This window comes from Neofelis nebulosa, chromosome 17, assembly GCF_028018385.1.
Source record: "Neofelis nebulosa isolate mNeoNeb1 chromosome 17, mNeoNeb1.pri, whole genome shotgun sequence".
Lineage (NCBI taxonomy): Eukaryota > Metazoa > Chordata > Mammalia > Carnivora > Felidae > Neofelis > Neofelis nebulosa.
In genome coordinates this window covers 43,750,117-43,774,878 of record NC_080798.1, presented here as the reverse complement: position 1 = coordinate 43,774,878, position 24,762 = coordinate 43,750,117, and the positions used below count along the sequence as shown (strand labels likewise).

Here is a 24,762-nt window from a genome sequence, read left to right as displayed (position 1 = left end):
CTGATGTGGGGATCCATCCCATGACCATGAGATCATGACCTGAACCGAAACCAATAGTCATCACTTAATTGACTGAGCCATGCAGGCATCCCATAGTTCTCTTTTGAAGTGTCTGTGCCCCTCAGATATTTTTCTTTTTGCCTGCATGTACCCTGATGTTACAATCTCCTTGGTCAGTCAGTAGTAACCGGGGGAAGTTGTATCCTAGCCACAAGCTCTCTCAGAGTCTAAGGTCGTCAGTTGGGCTGCAGTGACCTATCTCCTTCACACAGTACCTGACCCCACCCCTGAGGTGAGGCTGCATGTGAGGGTGCAGTGGGAGCTTTAGGAACTTTTGCAGAGCATTAGGGAAGATGGGAAGGAGGGGGCACTTATTCATTCTTTATTCAAAAGATGTGTTGGGACAAGGGACTGAGAATACCAAGGCAGCAATACCGAAAAGGTCCTGTCCCTGTGAAGTCTACAGTCTAGTGGGCATGAAAAATGTTAATCAAAGATCCCCACCAACACATTTCCCCCTGCAGTGGGGACTGTGAAGGAAAAGTGCTTAAGGACAGCCCAATCCAGTGGAGGGTGAGGTGGGGTGGATGGATGTGGGTCAGGGAAGTCTTTGGGGGAGGAGGTGGTACTCCAGGATGAGACCTACCCTAATAGCAAGGAGCTTGGGGCAGAGGGTAGAAAGGCACTCTGTCAGAGTGAAGAACAGGTAATGCGCGGAAAGATGAGTTTGGGGAAGTGAAAGAGGCCAGAAGGCTGGAACTGTGGAAGTTGGAGGAGCCACTTGGAACAGGGCCTTGTGGGCCAAGAGAAGAACATGGGCGTTCTCTTCAGAAGAGGTGCCGCTACCATGAGCAGTGGGAGAGAACAGGGAGTCCATTTGGAAGGCTGCTACTGTGGACAGCTGAAGGTGGCGTGAAGGACAGGAGGTCAAGTCAACAGGCCCTGGCCCGGTGACTGTGGGGTAAGGGTCAGAATGGTGGTCAGCTTGGAAGTCCTCCTACAGGACCCAGTGACTTTCCTCATTCCATCCCAGAACTAAGGCTGAGAGGAGACGGTAGTCAGAGTCTGAGTTCTGTTGGGAGATACCACTGATTCTTCCACTATGTTCTAAAGCTCTCTGAGCCATAAAAGAGAGGGAAAAAAGCAGATAAACAAGTCAGATGGGCTTGGGAGTTTTCTGATAGAGAAAGAAATAACTGAAAGGATAGCCTAGAGAGATAAAGGATGTTAAAGTAAAGCCAATGAGGATAAGTTATCTGAAGCAGGGGAGTGAAAAGTGAAAGAAAAGTTAAGAGTGAATAAGTAAACGACTTGGTAAAGGAATCCCCAGGAGGTGAGACAGTAAAAGAAAATTAAGATGAAAGAACGTGGCTAAAGAACATAGTGTAGTGTTCCAAAGGGGCAAACGGGCCACCGAGGAGGCGGGTGGGTGTCCTTCCCACCAAGGAGGCAGCAGCTTCTGGGGAAGAGGCATGAAATTCCCAGCCACCTTCAGGGAGAGAGTGCAGTGAGGGGCACGGGAAAGGGACGGCATCTTCAAGGGGGTTCGGTTTACAGGGACATGGAGGACAGGTGGGAGACAGAGATCATGGAAATGGGGGGGCGCCTGGGTGGCGCAGTCGGTTAAGCGTCCGACTTCAGCCAGGTCACGATCTCGCGGTCTGTGAGTTCGAGCCCCGCGTCAGGCTCTGGGCTGATGGCTCGGAGCCTGGAGCCTGTTTCCGATTCTGTGTCTCCCTCTCTCTGCACCTCCCCCGTTCATGCTCTGTCTCTCTCTGTCCCAAAAATAAATAAATAAATAAAAAATAAAAATAAAAATAAAAAAACGTTGGAAATGGGGAGGGAATACCTTGGAATGGCAGGAGGCCCTGGGCAGGACTGGGATGGTCTGTGTGGTCCTGCGCGCCGGTCCTGCCTCCTCTTTCCCGTCCCTAAGTAACAGAAATGTCGCTGGATGCTTGCTAGGGCAAGCATCTTGCAGAGAGTGCAGAGCCAGTGCACCCAACGCCCTATCTCACGGAGCACATTTCACCATTTTACAAGTATTGCATCTGAAGCTCAGAGAGGGCGGCCCCTAACCCAGGGTCACACAGGAACCGGGCTCTACCCAGGGCGTGGAGCCGCCAGCAGCACTGCCCCCGGGGGAGGGGGGGGGGGGTTGCTTCGCGACCCCTAGACCCCCCTCGGGGAGGAGCCGGCCAGAGCCCCTCCTGCTCCCCGCCCCCGAGGGGCGGCCCGGGGGGCGGGCGGAGGAAGTGAGCGCAGCGGGGAGGAATGCGAGCGGGCGGGGCGCGGCGGCCGGGAGCGGCGGGGACTGCCCGGCAGGCAGCCGGGGCGGCGGGGCCGAGCGCGCGCGATGCCTCACTTCACCGTGGTGCCGGTGGACGGGCCGAGGCGCGGCGACTATGACAACCTCGAGGGTCTCAGTTGGGTGGACTACGGGGAGCGCGCGGAGCGGGAGGACTCGGACGGTGAGGGCGCGCGGGGTGGGGGCCTTGGCGGGGGCAGGGGAGCGGGCCACGCGTGGCCCGCGCTCGCACATACATCCGAACCGTGAGAGCACACGTCGATGCGGGCCCAACTTTTGTTAGCCTGCGCCGCCTCCACCTCCCTCGCTTCGCGGGCGCGGACACTATTTCCCGGGGCCCCCGGCGCCCGCGGCTGGGCTGCCCTCCCCACCCCAGCTCCTCCCATGCGGGCGGCGGGCGGGGGCTGCAGACGTGGCCGACGAAGGAGGCCAGGCCAGTGGGGCCGCCCGGATAGTGAATACCACCGAGCACCCCCATCCCTGGCCCTTCCCGGCTGGGAGCACAGCCACGTCTCGGAGCCCAGTTCCTCCACCTCTGTGAACCTCCCCCAGCCTCCTCTCGCCTCGCCTGTCCATTTGCGCTTCAGTGACTCTTTCCCAGAGACTAACCTACCCTCTCCTCCCCCAGCCGTATGGCGCCAGGCTTTGCCTGCCTGAGGGGGTCTATGGCTAACTGCCTGTGAGCGCACTCGTGTTGATCCCACCTTGGGGCTGTAGGTACAGTGGGCATCTGTAGAGCACTCCACAGAACCAGGCGTGTCTAGGCGCTTCACGTGAATTAACTCGTTTAATCCTCCCAATTTCTCTCATGGGATGGGTCCTGTTACTCACACTTAGGAAGGAGTGAACTGAAGAGTGGAGCAGTTATATAATTTGCCTCAAGGGATTCAAACCCAGGCTTAAGAAACTCCAGCACCCTCTTAACCTAGGTGTTAGAACTGAGCTTAAAGGTATATCCACCACCCCCCCTTCTCCCAGGTTCCTGCCTCTCTCCAGACCCCTTTCTCCACCTCCCACCAGGAGAGGCCAGGGGTGGGGGTGGGGGAGCTGTCATTGCCGAGACTCACTCTTGGAAAACGTGTCTGTACATATAGCAGCAGCATATGTATGTGCTTGTGCAAGTGTGTAGCTGTGGCTCTCACACCTGACTGCTATGTGTGGAGATGGCACCGGACAGTGGTGTGGGCTGCTGGACATGTAGGTTTTACAGGCTTGATGGTGTGTGCATGCACACACCCCACCTCCACCCCCTGCCCCGAGCCTTGTTCCAGTGGTCAGCAAGAGCCAGCATCCCCTGCTTCCCTGTTAGCTCTGGAAGGCTCTTCTCCCCCAGAGGCTGGGCCAGCCTGCATCCCTAGGATCAGCCTTGCAGCAGCAGGCCAGCAGAATGAGCCTAGCCTCTGGCCCCGCCTTGGCTTCTCAGGGTGTCTGGAGGGACCTGGAGCCACATTGGCTGCGTCCTGCTAGGTCCCTCCAAGCCGGACGAGCTCCTCCCACTATCCCCCTCCTTCTTCTCTTGCTCCTTTGCAGCCAGAACTTGGCTGTGTCTGCGGTATGGGGGACACAATGCGCCCTGGTGAGTGCTTATGATCCTTCTTGGTGGGTACTGCAAAGGGTCAAAGGGCACAAAACAGCCTCAGATCCATCTCGTGGGGCCACACCAACCTGGTACCTGAATCTCTCAAGGCCCCTACTTCTGCTCCAAGGGGTGCAGATGGGCCTCTCATCCAGCCCACTATGGCCTGTGGGCAGGGGTGGGGAGCTTCCAGAGGCGTACCTCTGGCAGATGCCTGTGAGCACGGGGATGAGGAATCTCACCTGGGTCCCCAGTTATAGCTGGTGTGTTCACAGCTGCTGGTAAGGACACACATATATGTGTACCTCACAGGTAGTCCCCAAGGCCCACACCATGCTCTGATTCACTGGGGGGGTCTCAGGTTGGTATTTAAGCAGCTTTGGCCTGGCAGGCAAGCCCAGACCTGCTCTGGAATTTTTGGAATAGCTGAGGGCTGTACAGACATCCAGGCACTGCTTAGGTCCCTGCACATTCCCACAGTTCTTGTCATTAAACAAGTCTTTGGGAAAATCCAAGGAATGACTGGCGTCAGATTGTCCCTTTTCTGATGCATCTGGGTAGTTGGAAGAGTGGCTGTTACTTATCTCTACTTCATTGAAGAGGAAACCAAAGCAGCACAGAGAGGGTAAGCAGATTGCCCTGGGGTCACACAGAAGGATGTTCTGGAATCGAAGCCAGGCAAATTGCAATCCCAGTCACTCTTCTCTAGTTAAAGGCTTATAGCGCACCCTGGGATGAACTGGGACCCAGAGTAGGAGTAGGAAACCTGAAGGTTAGCTCTCACCTGGTTCTAGTGGATCCTGGGACCCAGATTTGGGCCCTCTCACTGGGTGACCTTGTCTCTGACTCTCTCTGAGCCTTATTTCGTTGTTACTAAAAGGGGGCAAATGGTATCTACTGAAGTGTTGCTGTGAGGACCAAACACAACTCTTAGATGGGCTCTCAGCCACTCTGGAGTCATGGCTGAAAGGACAAGGGATTGGCTAGATTTTGGAGGAGTATTCACAGGCACTTTGGGAGGACTGCTACATGCTGAACTCTGCAGTTTTTGGATACTAGTGCAGTTTTCCTCAGACAGACAGGCAACAGTGGTGGGATAGACTGAAGTGCATGAGTTTAGCATAATTTATCATTTATTTCCAACCTACTTCCACAAAAGGGTCAGAAGAGATAAATGCAACAAAAGTGACTCCCCAAAGGACTGTCACTGTCAGATCATAACCATGAAGAGGAAGAGGGCAAGGATGAGATGAGACAGAGGGTGACTGCATCTAAAGAGTAAATTTAGCTTAGAGATTCCTGGCAGTCAATGCACGAAGGGAAATAAGATGGGCTCTATAGTTGCCATTTTCTGACAAAATGAAGCATCTGATTCATTTAGGGCAGACACTTTTTTTGTTTTGGTTTGGTTTTTCGGTCACAAAACCCAAGAGTACGTTTCAGAGGGCTTCTCACTGAAGGGCTGGTAATATAATGAGCACTGTTACTAGGTTTTCTGATTTTTCTTGTGGCTCTTTATCCTGATCTTGAACAAATATCAAGGGCACGGCAAATGTCAGAGGGCATCTGAGGAGCTAAATGACCCCCTGAGGCTTTAACATGACTCGGTGGGCTGGCTTGACCTCCCACTGCCTTTGTCACTGTGTTGTTGACGTTGACCTACACACAATCATGTAGCTCATGAGACTGAGCAGCTTGGCTCACTTACCTACTCCAGATTACTGAATGAGGCAACGTACTGTTTTCACATGCTGTGGGAAGGAAGAGCTGACTTTGCCCTGAAAATTGTCATCGACACGCTTTACTTCTCAGTCTCTGGGTCATAAAGAATCCATAGTACAGCACCTACTGAGTTTTGTTGCCTCAGAGAAGGCAAGTTAAACCTTATACCAATGGCGAGAGGATATATCAGATGGACGATGCATCATTCAGCATTCTTAGCTCCAAACAAGAGAAGTGACTTTTGGGCATTTAACCAGAGAAGGCTGACAGATAGCTCTCACAGAACAAGGCATGGCCAGTGCATGGATGGAACATTCCACTAGTCTGAGTCGGTGATGACAATTCTGTTGCCACCTCCATCAATGGACACCAGGCTAACACTGCTGCCACAGTTATTGCCATCCAACACCCACATGGCTCTTTTGAACTAAGATGAGAGATTTCCATTTGCTATGAGGCCTCTAGGCACTACAGCAGTTGCCATACCGTCTTGAGGAGGGGGTGGGGGGGGAAGCATTTAACGATCAGAAAAGGAGCCCTTCGTGTCTTCTGCCTGCTCAGTGGAAAACTGGGAATGTCACCCACCGAAACTAACAAAGGATAAAGTTTGGAAAACAGGGCAATCAGAAAAAACAGACAAGCTTTGAGACTTGAGTCAGGTTTATTTAAAAAAAAAAAAAAAAAAAAAAAAAAAAGCTCATCTGGCTCCTTTCTGGGAGGTTTCCTTGGCAGGAGACACTCTGACCAGCCCCAGGGTGGGTGCCTGGAAGCTGGTAATGGCCGCGCACCTAGTCTGGGGCAAGTCCCTGAGATCTGGGGACAGGGAGACCAACAGGGCTCCCGCTAGTAGCCCTTGCTCAGTGCAAGAGCCACGTAATCCGGCTTTGGTAGGGCTTTCTTAGGAGACCCTTGATGGCTTCTTGCAACTACTTCCGCCGGCTGGACAGCCCTTGCCCCTCCTCCCAGCATGCCCCGGGTTGCCCTCCAGGACGCCTCCGCGTGGTGCATGGTGGGATAGCTAGCAGGGGGCCCGCTGGCCATGGCAGCTGAAGGCGCCTTGTGTAGCTTCATTTATCTGGAAGGCAGCACCCAGTCAGGCCCTGAGGACGCCGAGCCCTTGGCGCCTAGCACGCTGGGTATGCCGGATAGGCCTGGGAAAGAGGAGTTGGGGCACAGGGGTGGGGGTGGTCTGAGGGCAGGCTAGAGTCTGGCCACGCCCCCCCCAAGCTGGCTCCTCCCCTCAGCGTTAACACGTGGTTGTGCCAGTATGTCTCGGGCCTTCCCACCCATGCCCTAGGGCAAATGATGCGCACTCTTTTGATCATTTACCGCCCAGGCCATTCCGGCCCTTCACGGAGGCTGGCAGGGTATGCTGGTGAGCCTGAGGCCCAGCCTGGTAACACTGGCCCCTGAAGTGCTCCACAGAGATGATGTTTTGTGGGCTGGCTTGTTGGGCTGGTGTGCTAGGGGCTCAAGAGGCATTCCCTAACTGGGATTCTGCCCCTCTCTCTTCACAGGACATGGCAACCACAGAGAGAGCAGCCCTTTCCTTTGTCCCTTGGAGGCTTCCAGAGGAAGTGACTACTACGACAGGAACCTGGCACTGTTTGAGGTAGCTGAAGAGCCATTCTGGGCCACAGGTGTGGCAGGCAGGTGGGAGTGGGGGCAGGAGCCTTTCACAACTCAGACCTTAGCTAAGCAGGCAGTCTGGACAGTTATGTCACCTAATGTCTCAGCTCTTCCTTCAGTCTCCCTTTGTCTGTTTCCCTTGGCCCTTTCAACTGAAACTGCTCTCCCAGAGGCCACTCACAATCCCCACCTCCATCGCCGCCTCCACGGGTGATTTCCACGTAGCCCCTCAGCAAGGTAACCATCTGTCAGGATTTCTCCCCTCAGGATTTCTTTTTTTCCCCTTTACTCACAGTATTTCTCTTTCTTCCCTCTCCTGTGAACTCTTCCTTGTCCTCTCTGGTTGGCTCCGCTGACTCTGTCCTCGTGTTTACAGAGGCCTGGTCCTTCTTTTTTTTTTTTTTTTTTTTTCAATGTTTTTTATTTATTTTTTGGGACAGAGAGAGACAGAGCATGAACGGGGGAGGGGCAGAGAGAGAGGGAGACACAGAATCGGAAACAGGCTCCAGGCTCCGAGCCATCAGCCCAGAGCCTGACGCGGGGCTCGAACTCACGGACCGCGAGATCGTGACCTGGCTGAAGTCGGATGCTTAACCGACTGCGCCACCCAGGCGCCCCAAGGCCTGGTCCTTCTTACTGGATCTACTTTCTCTCTCCACACCTGCAGCCTAATTGGACACCTGTCTGGAAACATTCCCAGTTTTATGCCTCTGAACTTGAGTTTTATCCTTTTCAGACTGAAACTCAGAAGTTGGATGGAGATTTTTAAGACATGGTTTAGGCCTCTAAACTCTGACACACATTCAGCTAACTGTCCCATGAGAATCTCCTGGGCTTCTCAATCTCCACATGCCCCAAAAGACCTCCATCTTCACTTCTCACTCCAAACCGGTTTCTCCTTGTGTGTAGGGTCAGAAGGGAGCTGACAGACAGGGAAAAACTAAATCTGGGCAAGAGGTAGGTAGCGCTACGGTGCTGGGGAGGGTGCAGGTGCAAAGCCTAGACTCAGGTGGCGGTTGGGGAGCCTGAGCCCTGGAAGGCCTCCTGGCCTAGAAAGCAGCAAATTTCTGCAGCAAAGGCTTTGACCTGGCTCCACCCCAAGATGGGCCAGGATCCTACCTTGGGGACTGAGGTGTGTTACAAGGCCTGGGGCCTGGGGGTAAGTCCATCTGTTCAGCTCAGGGTTTGGGCAAATAAGAGAGACTTCACTTGTTCCAGACATCCCCCTTTTGGCTTCCTTGGTCACTGTGATGACTTTTTTATGGGAGAGTTGAGGGCAGACGTGAGTCCCAGAGGCCCACTTACAGCTGGAAGGAAGCCAGGCAGAACAGGCAGGATGAAGTGTTCCGTTTGCCTGTCTGCCAGCCCTGCCCTGCCCTGCCCTCACCCCTGAGGCAGGTCTTTTTCATAAATGTTCTGGTAGTGACTGTAGCCAAGATGAGGCAGAGAGAAGCAGTCACTGGGCTGAGTCTTTGAGTGGCACGTGCTGGGGTGTGGCACCCACACCTGCCGAGTAGGCTGGCTTGGGCTTCCCCAGGCAAGAGTGGCATCAGGCCCGGGCCTGCCTGAGGGCTTGCAAGGGGACAGAGGCCAGGCTGCTGGCCACCACAGGTAGCCTGGCACTGGCCAGGCCCATTGCCAGATTACCCTGTGGCTCTATTTACAGGAAGAGCTGGACATCCGCCCAAAGGTATCATCTCTCCTGGGCAAGCTCGTCAGCTACACCAACCTCACACAGGGCGCCAAGGAACATGAGGAAGCTGAGAGTGGGGAGGGCACCCGCCGGAGAGCAGCCAAGGTAAGCTGGTCAGGGGCAGCAGAGGGGCCATTGCCAGGAAGACTGACTCAACGCTCTGGAATTGGCAGTTGTGAGCAACCCAGGGGAAGTGGGTACCAGGTATGGTGAGCATGGATGATGGGCACTGAATGCCTTGGGCTCAAGAAGGCTTTAAGGGGTGGGCTAAAGAGGAGACCCTGAAGGGGACAGAGGGCCAGGTAGGCCCTCAGCAATGATAGTGAGAGTGACAGCTGCTTTTTCTCTGACCTCTGTGTGTGACATCATGCTCAGCAGTGGACTTGGCTTCTTGCATTGTCATCTTTACGACAAAGCTATGAAACGTGCTACTTTCACCCTTAGTTTACAGATAAGGAAATTGAGTGTCAGAGGTGTTAAGTGACTCACCTAAGGTGACTCAGCCAGACAAGATAATTGTGTACACTAGAAGGCAGATTTGTGGATTCACCGTGAGCTATACTACGTAGAAGGCCAGAGCTCTGGCTCTATCCGTCAGGATAGATAAGGGTGTTACCTTGGGAATCAGAAACCTGGTTGTCCATTGGGACTGTGTAACCAGGTGACCAAAACCTACCCATCATTGTGTTGCCTCCATTGGCAGACTTCTCCAACAGCCCCTCTGAGTGCCAGGGTTAGGGGGGTGATTGGAACAAAACACTGCCTCTTGGGGCTTCCCTATCCCTCTCCTGGCCCCATCCCCCATTGCTATCCAGGCCTCTGGCCCTCCAGCCCTCCTCTCTCTTCAGAATGACTTTACATGTCTTTGCTCAGCTCCCCTATAGGCGGGGCTCAGTTTAACTGAAGACTGGAGGGTTTTTTTTGCTTTTTTTTTACATTTTCAATTTGGAGGCAAGGAGCCCTCCCTCTCCCTTACTGACTCCCTGAGGTTTGGGAAATAGCTGTGACTTAGAAGGAGGTTGGGTTTGGCTGGTACCAGCTGTAGCGTTCTTGCTGGAGTTCAGCACAGACCAAAGAAGTTCTTGGTTGGGATAAACTGGGGACCCAGCCTCAGACCTGGTCATGAAATGTGGACCTTGAAGGGGTGGCCCAAGGAGAGGGTAGATGAGGCCGTTGTGCACCCCTCACTTTACTCCTCCAGGAGGCAAACCAGCCCCCACTTCAGGGAGGGCAGCTGAGATCTTGAGGTCACACAGACTGGACCCCCACCCTATCCTGCTGGTTGTGATTTTGCTGGCATTTTCTGGACTGCACATGGCAGAGAACCCTGAGTATCCCTGGCTATCCTTATTTAGCCCTGCAGAGGGTAGCCTCTGAGAGTGTTGCCTGCAGTGGATGGTAGAATCCTTTAAACAAAAAAAAATTTTTTTTTAATTTTTTATTTTGAAAGAGAGAGAGAAGGAGAGAGCTCATGAGCAAGGCAAGGGCAGAGGGAGAGAGAGGGACAGAATCCCAAAACGGGCTTGATCCCATGATGTGAACCGAAATCAAGGGTCAGATGCTTATCCAACAGAGTCACTCAGGTGTCCTCTTTTTAAAATTTTATGTATGTATGTATGTATGTATTAGAGAGAGAGAGAGAGAGGGAGAGAGAGGTAGAATCCTTGATGAGAGCCTCTCTTTGTTCCTTAGGGCCAAGTCCAGGGACCTGGTGACGAGGAGTAAAAAGGTCCCTGAGAAAGGCTAGTGCACATCCCAACAGGACTGTCACAAGGAAGTCTGGGTTGGTAAAGGGTCATGGTCCCTTAGCTTTATGAGGAGGCTTTCAGGATGTTGGGACTCAATTTCAGCTTACCCACCCAGCTTATTGGCCCTAGGGTTAGGATGTGGGAGGATAGCAAGACTGTCTCAGTTCCAGTGGCTTTTCCTATGGAGGAAGGAGAAGGCTGGTCCAGTCCCTAGTGAGTCAGCAGGTATCTAGGGAGTCGGAGCTACTGAGCTGTGGTCCTCACCCAGGATGGGTCCGAGCAGGGCAATCATGAAAGGAGGCATAAAGCAGGAAGGGTGGGCCCCCAACCAGACCCAAGGCAGCCTCTCCATGGCAGCTGCTCTGGCTCTGGCCTGATGACCTTCGCAGGCTGCCAGAGGTTATTTGGGGATGCAGAAAGCATTTCCGGCCCTGCCCTTTCCCACACTGCCCTTTCCCCAGAGTGACTCAGCTTAGAATGGGGGTGGGGCTGGGAGCTGCCACTATCCAGTGTGTGGTCCAGGGCCTCTGTGAAGGGCTCAGAGCCCAGATAAGGTGTCACCAGTTCAAGGGACCATTTGTTTTTACTTGTGCCTTTCCAGGCTCTTCTGAGGTCCCTTTATTTTATTTATTTATTTATTTATTTATTTATTTTTAATTTTTTTTTAATGTTTATTTATTTTTGAGACAGAGAGAGACAGAGCATGAACAGGGGAGGGTCAGAGAGAGGGAGACACAGAATCTGAAACAGGCTCCAGGCTCTGACCGTCAGCACAGAGCCCGATGCGGGGCTCGAACTCACGGACCGCGAGATTGTGACCTGAGCCAAAGTCGGCCGCTTAACTGACTGAGCCACCCAGGCGCCCCTGAGGTCCCTTTAGACTGCACAGAGATCCTGTCCCAGGCCTGGACCCTTCAGAAAAGTTCCTGTGGCCACATAGTTCTCTTTGCCACCCCACTCCAGCTTGCTGGGTCTGTGGTGGAAGCTCTTAGGGCCCTGCTACCCTAGGCTGCATTCGTGGGGGCTCAGTTTTTCAAAAGATGCTAGCCTTGCCTCTTGTGTCAGCTTCTGCCCTGGCCTCCTGGCTGGCCCCTACTCTGCCCTTAGAAAGTTGAGAAATCCTGCCTGGATTTGCCCACTGGACCTTCCTTACCTGATCTTCACCTTGAGTTTTTATTGTCTATGCAGGATTTTCCTAGCAGGTTATCCCAGGGGCCTTCCAAGACACCACTCACTGGGCTCAGGACCACCTTCTGGGTACCTTTGGGGCCTACTCGTGATAGAAAAGTAAACAAACCAAGTATAACCCGATATGGTCATGAGACATTCAAGTGAACTGTTACCATGACCTGTAGTGACTACTGTGCTAGAAAAGTGTATCAGATGTGTTGAGGGGATGCAAGAGGAAGTACCAACTCAACCTAAGGCAACCCAGGAGAAGTTCCCAGAAGAGGTAACAGTTAAAGCCCCCTGAAGGTGTAACTGAAGAGTTTGCCAGGCAATGAGGCAGGACTGACCCTTCCAGGCAGAGATGAGCACACGTTGTCATCAGGGGCTGAAGCTGTCAAAGAAGGTGATAGGGCATACCTGGTGGCCCAAACTGGGGAGTCTGGCCCACACTGTGGATTATAGGAGAGACAATGCAGAGGGTTTTCGACAGGGATGATGAGATTGGCCTTGGTATTCAGTGACCCTCTACGGCCGCAGAGTGGGCTGGAGTGTAGAGAGGTTGACAGGCACCTGAAGGCACCATCCGGGTGCTACAGGTATAGTGCCCCAGGTTCAAGGGGCTGAGGCTGAAGTAAGGCAGGCTGATTTAGGGCAGCTTGGGAGGCAGACTGGGCAGGACTTAGTATCCACCTGGACTGGAGTTGACTGGAGTTGGGGGCTGGAGAGGGAGTCCCAGGGACAACTTCTTGGACTCTGACATGGGTGACATGACACCTGCTGGGTGAGATGGTGGGCATCAGGACAGACCTTTCTTTCCAGAAGTTTAGCAGAAAGGAGGAAGGGAAGGGAGCAGTACCTTGAGGGGGAGGTGAGGCTCAAAAGCTCACAGGTGGGGTTTTGAAAATAAGCAGGTTTTGTACCTTTCCAGTCCCAAACACCTTCATATATGGAAATCAACATAGATACCCCAGCTGTCACCCACCCACCCTGTGCTCCCCAGGACTTACACTTGGGATTTCCCTCTCCAACCTATTCTCTGATAGAACACCCTGGGAATAAGGGGATTCTGAGTGATCAGAGGCTGACCTTCCATGGTGCACCTGAGACCCCCTGATGTTCTTTGTTACCCCCCCTCCCTTTTTGCTTCACAGGCACCCAGTATGGGCACCCTAATGGGGGTGTACCTGCCCTGCCTACAGAATATCTTCGGGGTTATCCTGTTCTTGCGGCTGACCTGGATGGTGGGCACGGCCGGTGTGTTGCAGGCTCTCCTCGTCGTGCTCATCTGCTGCTGCTGTGTGAGCATCCTCACCGGGGTGCGGGCCATAGCCCCTTCACAGAGCCCACCCGGCTGAGCTGCTCACCTAAGCCCTCCTTCCCACAGACTTTGCTGACGGCCATCTCCATGAGTGCCATCGCCACCAATGGTGTGGTTCCAGGTGGGTAAGCGCCACCCAGGCCTGATGGGAAGAAGGGGCCCAGGATCTGCCTTGACATGCCCAGGAACCCTCATTGCCAAGCCACGCCCTCCTTCCCCCCAAACAGTTCTCTGGTGAGGGCGTATTTGCTGACTCTGATGGTGCCAACACTTAGGAGCATCCTTGCTTGACAGAGTTTGAGATTGCTGTTATGTTTTATGTTTTGTTTGTTTAGTTTAAAAGTAATTTTTTTAAAGCGTACTGGAACTGACAAAGAAGATGATGGAACACATAGGGTGGCCCAAACCAAAAGTCTGAACACTATGGATTATAGGATAGACAATGTAGAAGGTTTTCATTTTCAGCAGGGATAATGAGATTGCACTTAGTTCTCAGAGACCCCATTTATTTACTTATTCAACCATTAAAAACAATTTTTTTTAATGTTTACTTTTGAGAGAAAGGGAGAGAGAATGATAGAGGGAGGGGCAGAGATTGTGAGACAGGATCTGAAGCGGGCTCTGTGCTGAGAGCAGAGAGCCCAATGTGTGGCTCGAACTCATGAGCCGTGAGGTCATAACCTGAGCTGAAGTCAGACGATTCACTGATTGAGCCACCCAGGAACCCCTATTTAACCATTTTTTCAAAAGTTTTAATTTATTTGTTATTTTGAGAGAGAGGGTGAGAGCATGAGTGGGGAAGGGGCAGAGAGAGAGGGAGAGAGAGAATCCCAAGCAGGCTCCATGGTGTCAGTGCAGAGCCCAACTTGGGGCTTGAATCCATGGACCTTGAGATCATGACCTCGGCAGAAATCAAGAGCCAGATGCTTAACCAACTGAGCCACCCAGGTGCCCCTACTCAACTATTTTTTACACTGATGTGGATTTCTGAATATGTATTTTATTTTTTGGATCATAATCTAGCACTATCGTTATTTATTTTGTTGCAAATGAATATTGAAGAATAATTTGTTCAAACTGTTTCACTTTGGCTGCTTAGCTATTCAGGTGGGCTTCTGTGTCTGGATTTTTTTTTTTTTTTTTAATAACAGCTTTATTAGTAGTCGTGTAAAAGTAATAGGGGGAAAAAGGGAATATATGATTACCATAAAAAGGTTTGAAAATGAAGAAAAATATTTAAAAGAAAATTGAAAGAATCCATAATCCCACCATCCTGAGTTAGAAACAGTTTATTTGGTTATTTAAACAGGATTGATAGGATACCTATAGCTGTACCTAATATATATGGATTTTTCTCCTGCTCTTGGGATCTATTTCTCCACTGTTGTAAACACTGTCATTAGCAGCTTTGCACACAGATCTCTGTTCACGACCCTGTCAGTCCCTTAAGGAGAAGATCCTAGAGTTAGGATTACAGCATGGTGGCAGGCCCTGTGCTGGGCCCTGGGAACAAAAAAATGACAACACAGCCTTTGCCTTTGTCTGGAGGGGTCAGACTAACAGACACAGCCCTAGGGAAGGGTAAGGCAGGCTGAGATGGGACATACTTAGCTAGAGGAGGCTGTAGGGACTGGCCCGAGTGCAGGGAGTTGGAGGACAGTGGGCCAGCACTGGAGCACTGCTGTGGATTAGAGCTGCCCTAGCAAAGCAGTCATTTTACTGGCCCATGCTGGGTGTTGGAATCAGATGGGAGAGGGGTTCAGCCCCAGCCTGGCCACTTACTAACCACGCAGCCTTGGGCAAACCTCCCAACCCTCTGTTCATCTGTAAGTGGGAAAAACAGTCCCTGTCACGCTGGGTGGTTGTGAGGGGTTGTCTTGGGGGAAACCCCCTTACAGAAGAACCAGCCTTGACTTTCTCTGTTGTAGCCGGGGGCTCCTATTTCATGATTTCCCGCTCGCTGGGGCCAGAATTTGGAGGCGCTGTGGGCCTGTGCTTCTACCTGGGAACAACATTTGCTGCAGCCATGTACATCCTAGGTGCCATTGAGATCTTGCTGGTGAGTTAGGCTAAGCTCTGGCCAATTCTGGTCTTCTCCATGTAGTCCCTTTCCTATTGGTTCAGGCTGCTCATGCTCCCCTCACCTCTGGCCAAGGTCTGGGGCTTCTAATATGAAAGGCCTTCTCGAGGGAGAAAGATCTGTGCTCACGCCAGTCTCCCCTTCAACCCTTACCAGTTTGGGCCAGGCAGGGAAGGGGCCTGGCTGCCTTCACCTTGGCCCTAAGTGTTCCACCCATCTGGGCATATTTCAGCCATAGCAGGTGGTCTGTAAACTGTTGCATTTAACTGAGTGATCTTGGTGATCATGCAGAGCCTACTTCCTGGGCTTGTGTAGACTCTGGCCAGGTCTGTCTCCCCCAGGGCTCTATGCCAAGGATCTATGTTATCCTCATCCCTAAACCAGGGTGAACAGGACCTTGTCTGGAGGCCAGTGCCCCCTCCATGAGCCCCATGTGTGCTCTGACTCAGCTTCCCCCTCCCCACTGGACTTCCCTAGCTGGTGAAGAAGAGATGGAGGGGTAGTGGGGAGTGCAGGGTAACCAGTGCCCACCCCTGGAGATCCAGACAGTAGATGTTTAGAGGAACTGCCTGGCTACTCCCACCTCCAGGTTCTTTGCCTGTAGAATGGCTCTGCTCCTGGATCTCTTCTGGGGTAGGGGAGGGGGGTTGTTTTTTGTTTTTCTATTTCCCACATTCCTACATTTATTATTTGGATTTTTTCTCTAAGGAAAATGTGTCCTCTCTCCCATTTACTTATTTAACCGTGTATTTATATCAGTGTGGACTCCTGGGTATTTATTTTATTCTTTGGCTCACAACCCAATACTATCATTTATTATTGTTGGCTGTTTATTTGTTGGTTGTTAGCTATTCAGGTTGTCTCCTGTGTCTGAATTCATTTTTTTTTAAATAATAGCTTTATTAAGATATAATTCACATACCATATGATTCACTACCTATTTAAAGTATACAAGTTAATGGTTTTTAGTATATTCACAGTTGTGCAACCATCACCACAATCGAATTTGGAACATTGTCATCCCCCCAAGAAGAAGAAACCCCATACTTGTTGGTAGTCACTCCCCATTCCCCCCAGCCCTAGGCAACCATTAATTTGCTTTCTGTCATTGATCACATTTACACATTTTGGACATTTCATATAAATGGACTCGTATACTATGTTTTTTTGTGTGTCTTTTTCTGAATATTAAAGGAAAAAGAAAACCAAAATGACAGGACTCACTTTCCAAATAGGAAGATCGAACTTTCTTTATCTGTCTTGTTTCAGACCTACATTGCCCCACCAGCTGCCATTTTTTACCCAGCGGGCGCTCATGATACATCAAGTGCCACCTTGAATAATATGCGGGTATATGGGACCATTTTTCTGACCTTCATGACCCTAGTGGTGTTTGTTGGTGTCAAGTATGTGAACAAATTTGCCTCACTCTTCCTGGCCTGTGTGATCATCTCCATCCTGTCCATCTATGCCGGGGGCATCAAGTCAATTTTTGACCCTCCTGTGTTTCCGTAAGTAACCTGGAAATACCTCCAGACATGGCACTGACATTCCTCCCAAGCAGTGGCCTTTGATGCCATGAGTCCCGAGACTGCAGGATGGGCCTCTAGCTGAGCAGGTGCTGATGCTTCTGCTCCCCCTCCCCCCCCCCCCCCACAGAGTGTGCATGCTGGGCAACAGGACCCTGTCCCGGGACCAGTTTGACGTCTGTGCCAAGACGGCCATGGTGAACAATGAGACAGTGGCCACCCAGCTATGGAAACTCTTCTGCCACAGCCCCAACCTTACCACTGATTCCTGTGACCCCTACTTCCTGGTCAACAATGTGACCGAGATCCCTGGCATCCCTGGTGCGGCTGCTGGTGTGCTCCAGGGTGCGTCCTCCCTCCCATCCTCCTGCTTCTGACCCACAGGCTGAGCAGGAGGCAGGCAGTAGAGCACAGAGCTGTCCTTGTGTGGCCAGCTCAGGAAGGGGGGCAGGTCTGGCTGCCTTCCCAGCCCAGCAGTGTCCTCTCAGCCTGGCTCCTGGCAGCTAGGTTTTGAGTGAAAAGAGCCTGTTTGGCCAGTATCCCAGGCATGCAGCAGCCCCCAGAAAGTTCTGGCAGCCCCTCTCCCCAGTCACCAGCCCCTGACGCTGCCTGGGATTGTTCTCACAAGAGCCATAAAGGGCCTCTGTCTAGGAGGCAGGCAGTGGTGATGCTGTGGCCGATGGTGGTTCAGCCACCTTTGCCTGTCAGACCTCTAGCCAGAAGAGCTCCTTCCCTGTGGCTGATGCTACCCCACCCCATCCTGAACCCCCAGAGCCTCTCACATCTGCAGCCTCTGGCTGGGCTGCCCCAAACTGCCCCTGGGAAGTAAGTGGGGCTGCGGTAGTGATACTGCTGCCCCCACAGAAAACCTGTGGAGTGCCTACCTGGAGAAGGGCGAGGTCGTGGAGAAGCACGGACTGCCTTCCACAGATGCCCTTGGCCTGAAGGAGAGCCTGCCCCTGTACGTGGTGGCTGACATCGCCACATCCTTCACCGTGCTGGTCGGCATCTTCTTTCCCTCCGTAACAGGTGAGTACTTCTTGCCCACCCACCCAGCCCTGCCCTGTCTCCCGGGGGAGCCCCTGAGGATGTCTTGTTTTTGGAGGCATTATGGCTGGCTCAAACCGCTCCGGGGACCTCCGGGATGCCCAGAAGTCCATTCCTGTGGGGACCATTCTGGCCATTGTTACGACCTCCCTTGTGTGTATCCTTTCCTGGGCCTGGAGTGGGCGGGGAGGGGGGCGGGAGGCACTCGCCTATGTGTAAGTTACCAGCTGGCACTCACAGACATACCACACACGTGTGGACACATACACACCTTACTCTTCACGTGCATTCGCTTGAGGGGTGTGTGCACAACACGAAATCCTCAGCTGCGTCTACTGGCTAAGGCTAGGACAAGGGGCGTGTGGGTTCTGTGTGGGGAATGAGTGGGGACAACAGTGGCAGCAGAGGCCTAGCTTTCCTTGACACAGCTGCAGACTTCAGCAGCGTGGTTCTCTTTGGCGCCTGCATCGAGGGTGTGGTACTCCGGGACAAGTGAGTGACCTGGGCCCCTCCCTGTGGCAGGGGGCTCAGCTTTTGCCTGCCCTGACACCAGCTCCCCTCGTGCGCGTGGTCCCACACATGTCCTCAGGCTGCTGGTTGCCAATGGTGGTCTGTGCCACCAGGTGAGTCCGGCCCCACCAGGACTTTTTCTTCTGAGAGGATGGTGACATCAGGACCAGGGCTGGGCTGAGGGAGAGGATAGGGGCTGGTGGACTAGCCTTCTCTGCTGAGGGGCCAGAGCTCTGCCCACCATAGCCATCCTTCCTGACTGCTGACATCCCTTGCTCTGGGCAGCCCCACCCAGGGCTTGGGGGGCTCCTTGCCTGGAGCATGGCCTGAGCCTGGCCCCTGCAGGTACGGTGATGGCGTCAGCAGGAACCTGGTGGTGGGCACATTGGCCTGGCCTTCGCCCTGGGTCATCGTCATCGGCTCCTTCTTCTCAACTTGTGGTGCCGGCCTACAAAGCCTCACTGGGGCACCACGCCTATTGCAGGCCATCGCCAAGGACAACATCATTCCCTTCCTCAGGGTGAGCCCATCTGCACTCCCCCATAGCCTGGGTACTGCGGGTCTCTCACACTGGCTGGGGTAGAGGGGTAGTGGATATGGATGCATTGCATCCTGCTGGGGCCTGTGGTGGGGCCTCTGGTGGCCCCAGGGCCACGTAACCTTCCATGGGAAGTTGCTGAGGGCTGCCCTGGCCCTGCCCTGATGTTGGCAGAGCTCCTTGTGGCCACAATCCTCAGGGCCTGTCTATGGCTCATCCATAACAGAGAGGCCCGGAGAGATGGGAGGGGAGAGAAACTTGTGGTACCTATCGGGACAGGCGTGGGTGTGACCTGAGCCCCAGAGGGGGAACTTGGGGATGATGGAGGCCAGGCTGTGGCTTATGGCCCAGGGTGTGGGATGGGGGTGATGGGACCAGCTTCTTCCCTCACTGACCCTACTCACTCTGGTGTATGCAGGTATTTGGCCATGGAAAGGCAAATGGTGAACCAACGTGGGCACTCCTCCTGACGGCATTCATTGCTGAGCTGGGCATCCTCATCGCCTCCCTTGACATGGTGGCCCCCATTCTATCCATGTGAGCTGGGGGGCAGGACAGGGGAATGGTCTTGGGAAGGGCTCCACGCACCCTCAGCACCCCTCAGCCAAGGGCCCTAGCACCTCCCTATGACTCTGTCTTGTGTTGAGGATGCAGCTGGGAGACGTGTCAGGCTGTATGGGGAAAAGTGTGCGTGGCAGAACGCAGCCTACCTCTACATGCAGGAGTGAGCCTGGCACTTATGCAGGAGTTTTACAGAGACCAACAGGTCCCACACTCCTCCGTGGGAGACTCCCAGAGTGAACAGCCAGAGCCCTCCCCTCCCGGACACAGCAAGCACCTATTGCCTAGTGCCTTGAGGAAGCCACCACTGCTCCACCCATATGTTTTAGAAGTTGTTTGCTTTTACTTTGTTATTTTTAATTTTTTTTAATGTTTATATTTGAGACAGAGACAGAACGTGAGCAGGGGAGGGGCAGAGATAGAGAGGGAGACACAGAATCTGAAACAGGCCCCAGGCTCTGAGCGGTCAGCACAGAGCCCGATGCGGGGCTCGAATCCACGAACTGTGAGATCATGACCTGAGCCGAAGTCAGACGCTCAACCGACTGAGCCACCCAGGTGCCCAGAAGTTGTTTGCTTTTAAAGTTCTGTAGTCGGCTGGGCATTTGAGATCCCCAGTGCCCTGCGGGAGGTGATCAGCATGTGGCAATTTCTGGGGATCCCTGAGGCAGAGCTCATGTGGTTACTGTGTTCACCTCTGCCAGTGGCTACTCCATTTCTCCTCACACACATCTCATTCTATTGCCCATGTTCCCTCTTGCTCGCTCGGTTATCACAGGACTACTACTCACTGCCCCAGTCAACCTATAGGCCTGAAAGGTCCTCCTTCCCCCTGGAGGTAGCCCCCCCAGCCTCAGCCAGGCCTGCCAAAGTCTCTTATTCCCCACTGCAGCCCAGCTCCACCAGTGCATAAATGCACACCTGAAACTGTTCTTGCCACCATCATAGGGTGGTGACCCCTCACTGCCTAAGCCAGAGCATGGATCTCAGCCTTTATCAGGTGGCTCTTCCTTGCAGCCCTAATGGGACTGACCATTTCCCCTTTCTGGGGGTTTCTGCCCCTGACCTGCCCTCTCTAGTAAGACTTCCTGCCTTCTTGTTTGCCCTTTCTTTCCAGCCAGCTGAAGGGCTCACGCAGCAAGCCTCGCCCATGTCCCAGTCTCCTACACCCACCACGGTATCCCTCAAGCATCTCTAGTTCAGTGTATGCCAAATGACCCTTTTGTATTCCCTTGAGGTTCTCTTCTCCACACTCATGACAGCCCCTCATCCAACTGGTCAGCCAGGCCAGGGGCCTGAATATTGTCCAGCCATCTCCAGACACTGAGCAGTCCTCAGCACCATCCTTTCCGCTGTTCCCCCTGCCTGCAGCCCACCTTCCCACCTTGTCAACCTGTGGATGCTTGCCCGTCCTCTAAGACCTGGCTCTGTGGATGCCCTTACAGAAGTCCCATCTGCCTCAGGCTGTGAGGCTGAGGAGACCTGGCTGAGCCCACATAGGGCAGGGCCTTGACACTCAGTTCCTAGTCCAGCTCCAGCCTGGGGAAGATCAGGTATATCAGGCACCTGGATCCCAAGGAGGCCGCTCTGTACCAACTATTCCCTGTGCTGCAGGTTCTTTCTGATGTGTTACCTGTTTGTGAACCTGGCCTGCGCTGTGCAGACACTCCTAAGGACACCCAATTGGCGGCCACGGTTCAAGTACTATCACTGGTAAGTGCCAGCTGGACCTCTGAGCCAAGTCCTCTGACACAAGAACTTTGAGGGAAGCTAGGAGCCCCATCCAGGATGGAGTTTGAATTTCGGCAACAGTGTTTGCTATTGGTGAGAGATTGGGGGGTTGGAGGCTTGGCTTGGGGCCCTACTGATCTTTCCTGATTCTGGCCCTTCCCCACTCTGGCCCAGGGCGCTGTCCTTCCTGGGCATGAGCCTCTGCCTGGCCCTTATGTTTGTCTCCTCCTGGTACTATGCCCTGGTCGCCATGCTTATTGCGGGCATGATCTACAAGTACATTGAATACCAAGGGTGAGTGCGGGGCTGCCGCCTGGCTGGGACAAGTGGGGCAGTCTGTATGCTGGGTTTGGGGGAGCTGAGCCATCTTTCACTAGCCACCATGGGTGTGGGGCTGGGGGTCTGTGACTCGGGGGGCTGGCTGCCTTCCATCTCACATACACATGGACAGAATCCCATGGGTGGGCCCAGGGGCTCACCAGCTTGTGGTTGGCCCCTGCAGGGCCGAGAAGGAGTGGGGTGATGGGATCCGAGGGCTGTCCCTGAGTGCTGCCCGCTATGCACTGTTACGGCTAGAGGAGGGGCCTCCTCACACGAAGAACTGGCGGTGAGTTCACATCCAGACTGACAGGAGCCACTCAAGGTACTCAGGGGGTTGCTGTGAGGGTGGAAGGGTCAAGAGGTGCTGGTTCTCCCTCCCTAGTCCATGTTCCCTGTCCTGGGGTTGTCAGTGGTGCCCTTGGATCCCTGCTACTCACACTGGTGGGGGCATGTGAGCTGAGAAGGGAAGAAGAGGGGCTTCCTGGAAACCTCTGGCCCAGGTCTCAGGCTCCCCATCTGGCCACTGCAGGCCTCAGCTGCTGGTGCTGCTGAAGCTAGACGAGGACCTTCACGTGAAGTACCCACGGCTCCTCACTTTCGCCTCCCAGCTTAAGGCTGGCAAGGGCCTGACCATCGTCGGTTCTGTCATCCAGGGCAGCTTCTTGGAGAGCTATGGCGAGGCCCAGGCTGCTGAGCAGGTGCCTGCTGTAGGGGGTGGGGAGCTGACTAGAGGTGTCTGGGCTGCAGCTGGCTCCTAGGAGAAGGGGACTAATCCTGACCAGCCAGGTGGACTGCACTGCTGCCACGTGAGAGCTGGAGCAAGGGGGTATGGCTGTCCCATCTTAAAAACACGGCCTCTGGGTGGGCAGCTTACCTCCTTCTCCTCCCCCACCCGCACCTCCAAGTCATTCTGTTGGGAGGGAACCGAGGAGAGGGAACGCTAATGGCCTCGCCTTCTGACCCTGGTATGTTTCCTACAGACAATCAAGAATATGATGGAGATTGAGAAGGTGAAGGGCTTCTGCCAGGTGGTGGTAGCCAGCAAGGTGCGAGAGGGGCTGGCCCACCTCATCCAGTCTTGTGGCCTGGGTGGCATGAGGCATAACTCTGTGGTGCTGGGCTGGCCCTATGGCTGGCGACAGAGCGAGGACCCACGTGCCTGGAAGACCTTTATTGGTTTGTGATGGGATAGATAGGTCCTGGGCTCGGCTGTGTGGGAGAGGGGCTGGGGATCAGGTGAGGGCAGAGGCCAGAGAGCCACGGGCTGGCAGTCAGCAGTGGCCTTCTTCCCCAGACACCGTGCGCTGCACCACAGCAGCGCACTTGGCCCTGCTCGTGCCCAAGAACATCGCCTTCTACCCCAGCAACCATGAGCGCTACCTAGAGGGCCACATTGACGTGTGGTGGATTGTGCACGACGGTGGCATGCTTATGCTTTTGCCCTTTCTGCTGCGCCAGCACAAGGTGGGCCTGGTGGGTGGGCCCTGGTGGCAAGCGCTGGGCCCTTGGAGGGGTGGAATGTGACTAAACCACCCACCTGCTCCCGTGCCACAGGTGTGGAGGAAGTGCCGGATGCGCATCTTTACGGTGGCCCAGATGGATGACAACAGCATCCAGATGAAGAAGGATCTGGCCATCTTCCTGTACCACCTACGCCTTGAGGCAGAGGTGGAGGTGGTAGAGATGGTGAGTCACCTGCCCCTGTGGCCCTGTGGATACCCTGTCCCATGCAGCCCATTCTTCATGGCCCACTCTCTCCCTAGCATAACAGCGACATCTCTGCATATACCTATGAGCGGACACTAATGATGGAACAGCGGTCCCAGATGCTGCGGCAGATGAGGCTGACCAAGACAGAGCGGGAGCGAGAAGTCCGTGGCTTTCTTGTTTGGGGCAGGGGTGGGTGGCAGGTCAGGCCTTTGGAGACACCATTAGTTTGGGACATCAGAATGAGGCCCCCCTTTTCCCATGGAACTGAGGCCACCTCCTCTGATTTTCCTCAGGCCCAGCTGGTCAAGGACCGGCACTCAGCCCTGCGCCTGGAGAGCCTGTACTCGGACGAGGAAGATGACTCTGCAGCTGGGGCTGACAAGATCCAGATGACATGGACTCGGGACAAGTACATGGCAGCTGAGTCCTGGGACCCCAGCCACGCCCCTGACAATTTCCGGGAGCTGGTGCATATTAAACCGTGAGTGCAGCAAGAATGGACTCAACCACACTGGAGTGTGGGGGTGGGATGGGGCCGTACACAGTCTTTGGGGGGGGTGAGGGGTGGGGCCCATGATCAGCTGCATTACCTGCAGGGACCAGTCCAATGTCCGGCGCATGCACACCGCTGTGAAGCTCAATGAAGTCATTGTCACTCGCTCCCACGATGCCCGCCTGGTCCTACTGAACATGCCTGGCCCACCCAAGAACAGCGAAGGTGATGAGAACTGTATCCTTTTGTGGAGAGGCAGGCAGTGGGGAGGTGGACACACAGGAGGTCAGGCCAGGAGCTCTTCTCTCTAGATGAGGGGGTGAGAGCTTACCCCAGCTCTGATTAGTAGGCCAGATTTCCCTGGGTGCCCTTGGTCCTGGTGCTGCCTCCTTGACCTGATGTTCTACAGACATGGAGTTCCTGGAGGTGCTGACCGAAGGCCTTGAGCGTGTGCTGTTGGTGCGTGGCGGTGGCCGTGAAGTGATCACCATCTACTCCTGAGCCTCATATACACTTGTGGCTTAGAGTGGAGGTGTCCAGGGTAACAGCCCCCTCCCAGCACCCACCCGCCAGCCCTGCTTTGCCTGGCCCTGCCCCGGACCGAGCTTTGCTAGGTCTCCTTGGAGACTGGGACTGGGCCTGGCAATGGAGAAGGATCCAAGGTACTGACGGACCCTGAAAGGTTTGGGGACTTTCCCATCCAGCACCCCAGGAGAGGACTGGTGGGAGCTGATGTGGGATTTGAAGGCAGCCTGCCCAAGAATGCTATTTATTGCATATTTATTGTTTGGATGTCACCATCAGAGAGGAGGGGAAGGGTGGTGAGGAAGGGGGGTCTGGCCCAGCCCACCTGCAGGAAGATCTGGCTCAGGCTACTGTGGGCAGGGACCCCCACGGAGCAAAGCGCAATGGAACTGTCCAGCTGAGGCCTGACTTTTTTCAATAAAACATTGTGTACTTCTGGGCCTCCTACTGCCCCGTCTCTGTTTCCCTTGGCACCAAGGGAAGAAGGCGGAACTGAAACCAGGCCCAGAGCTGGCTCCCTGAGGCTATGTCCCTTTCCGGCAATGTCTGGCCA

At 54.0% G+C, this 24,762-nt stretch overlaps 1 protein-coding gene across 3 annotated transcripts; it reads left to right on the top strand.

The window, feature by feature from the left end:
• The first annotated feature begins 2,283 nt into the window (after positions 1-2,283).
• SLC12A4 (solute carrier family 12 member 4) lies at positions 2,284-24,649 on the top strand. Of its 3 annotated transcripts, none has more exons than XM_058708189.1 (24): positions 2,284-2,471; positions 7,124-7,218; positions 8,902-9,033; positions 12,998-13,144; positions 13,231-13,285; positions 15,093-15,223; positions 16,514-16,755; positions 16,904-17,118; positions 17,638-17,802; positions 17,879-17,977; positions 18,255-18,312; positions 18,676-18,850; positions 19,287-19,405; positions 21,044-21,142; positions 21,335-21,454; positions 21,663-21,767; positions 22,011-22,179; positions 22,462-22,657; positions 22,776-22,945; positions 23,036-23,167; positions 23,245-23,352; positions 23,485-23,672; positions 23,788-23,921; positions 24,094-24,649. In XM_058708189.1, exons 1-24 carry the CDS (start codon positions 2,357-2,359, stop codon positions 24,183-24,185), a joined length of 3,261 nt encoding a protein of 1,086 aa, XP_058564172.1. In that variant the 5' UTR covers positions 2,284-2,356; the 3' UTR covers positions 24,186-24,649. The 3 variants fall into 3 exon arrangements, with proteins under 3 accessions (XP_058564172.1, XP_058564173.1, XP_058564174.1); XM_058708190.1 differs by lacking the exon at positions 2,284-2,471 and adding an exon at positions 6,631-6,742; XM_058708191.1 differs by lacking the exons at positions 2,284-2,471; positions 7,124-7,218; positions 8,902-9,033 and adding an exon at positions 10,636-10,711.
• The last annotated feature ends 113 nt before the right edge of the window (positions 24,650-24,762 follow it).

Coding starts and splice junctions, on each gene's coding strand:
- SLC12A4 (XM_058708189.1), top strand. CDS start 2,357: ATGCCTCACTTCACCGTGGTGCCGGTGGACGGGCCGAGGCGCGGCGAC. Junction 19,406..21,043: donor GTGGCCCCCATTCTATCCAT/GTGAGCTGGGGG, acceptor CCTGTGCTGCAG/GTTCTTTCTGATGTGTTACC. Junction 22,180..22,461: donor AGGCCCAGGCTGCTGAGCAG/GTGCCTGCTGTA, acceptor TGTTTCCTACAG/ACAATCAAGAATATGATGGA.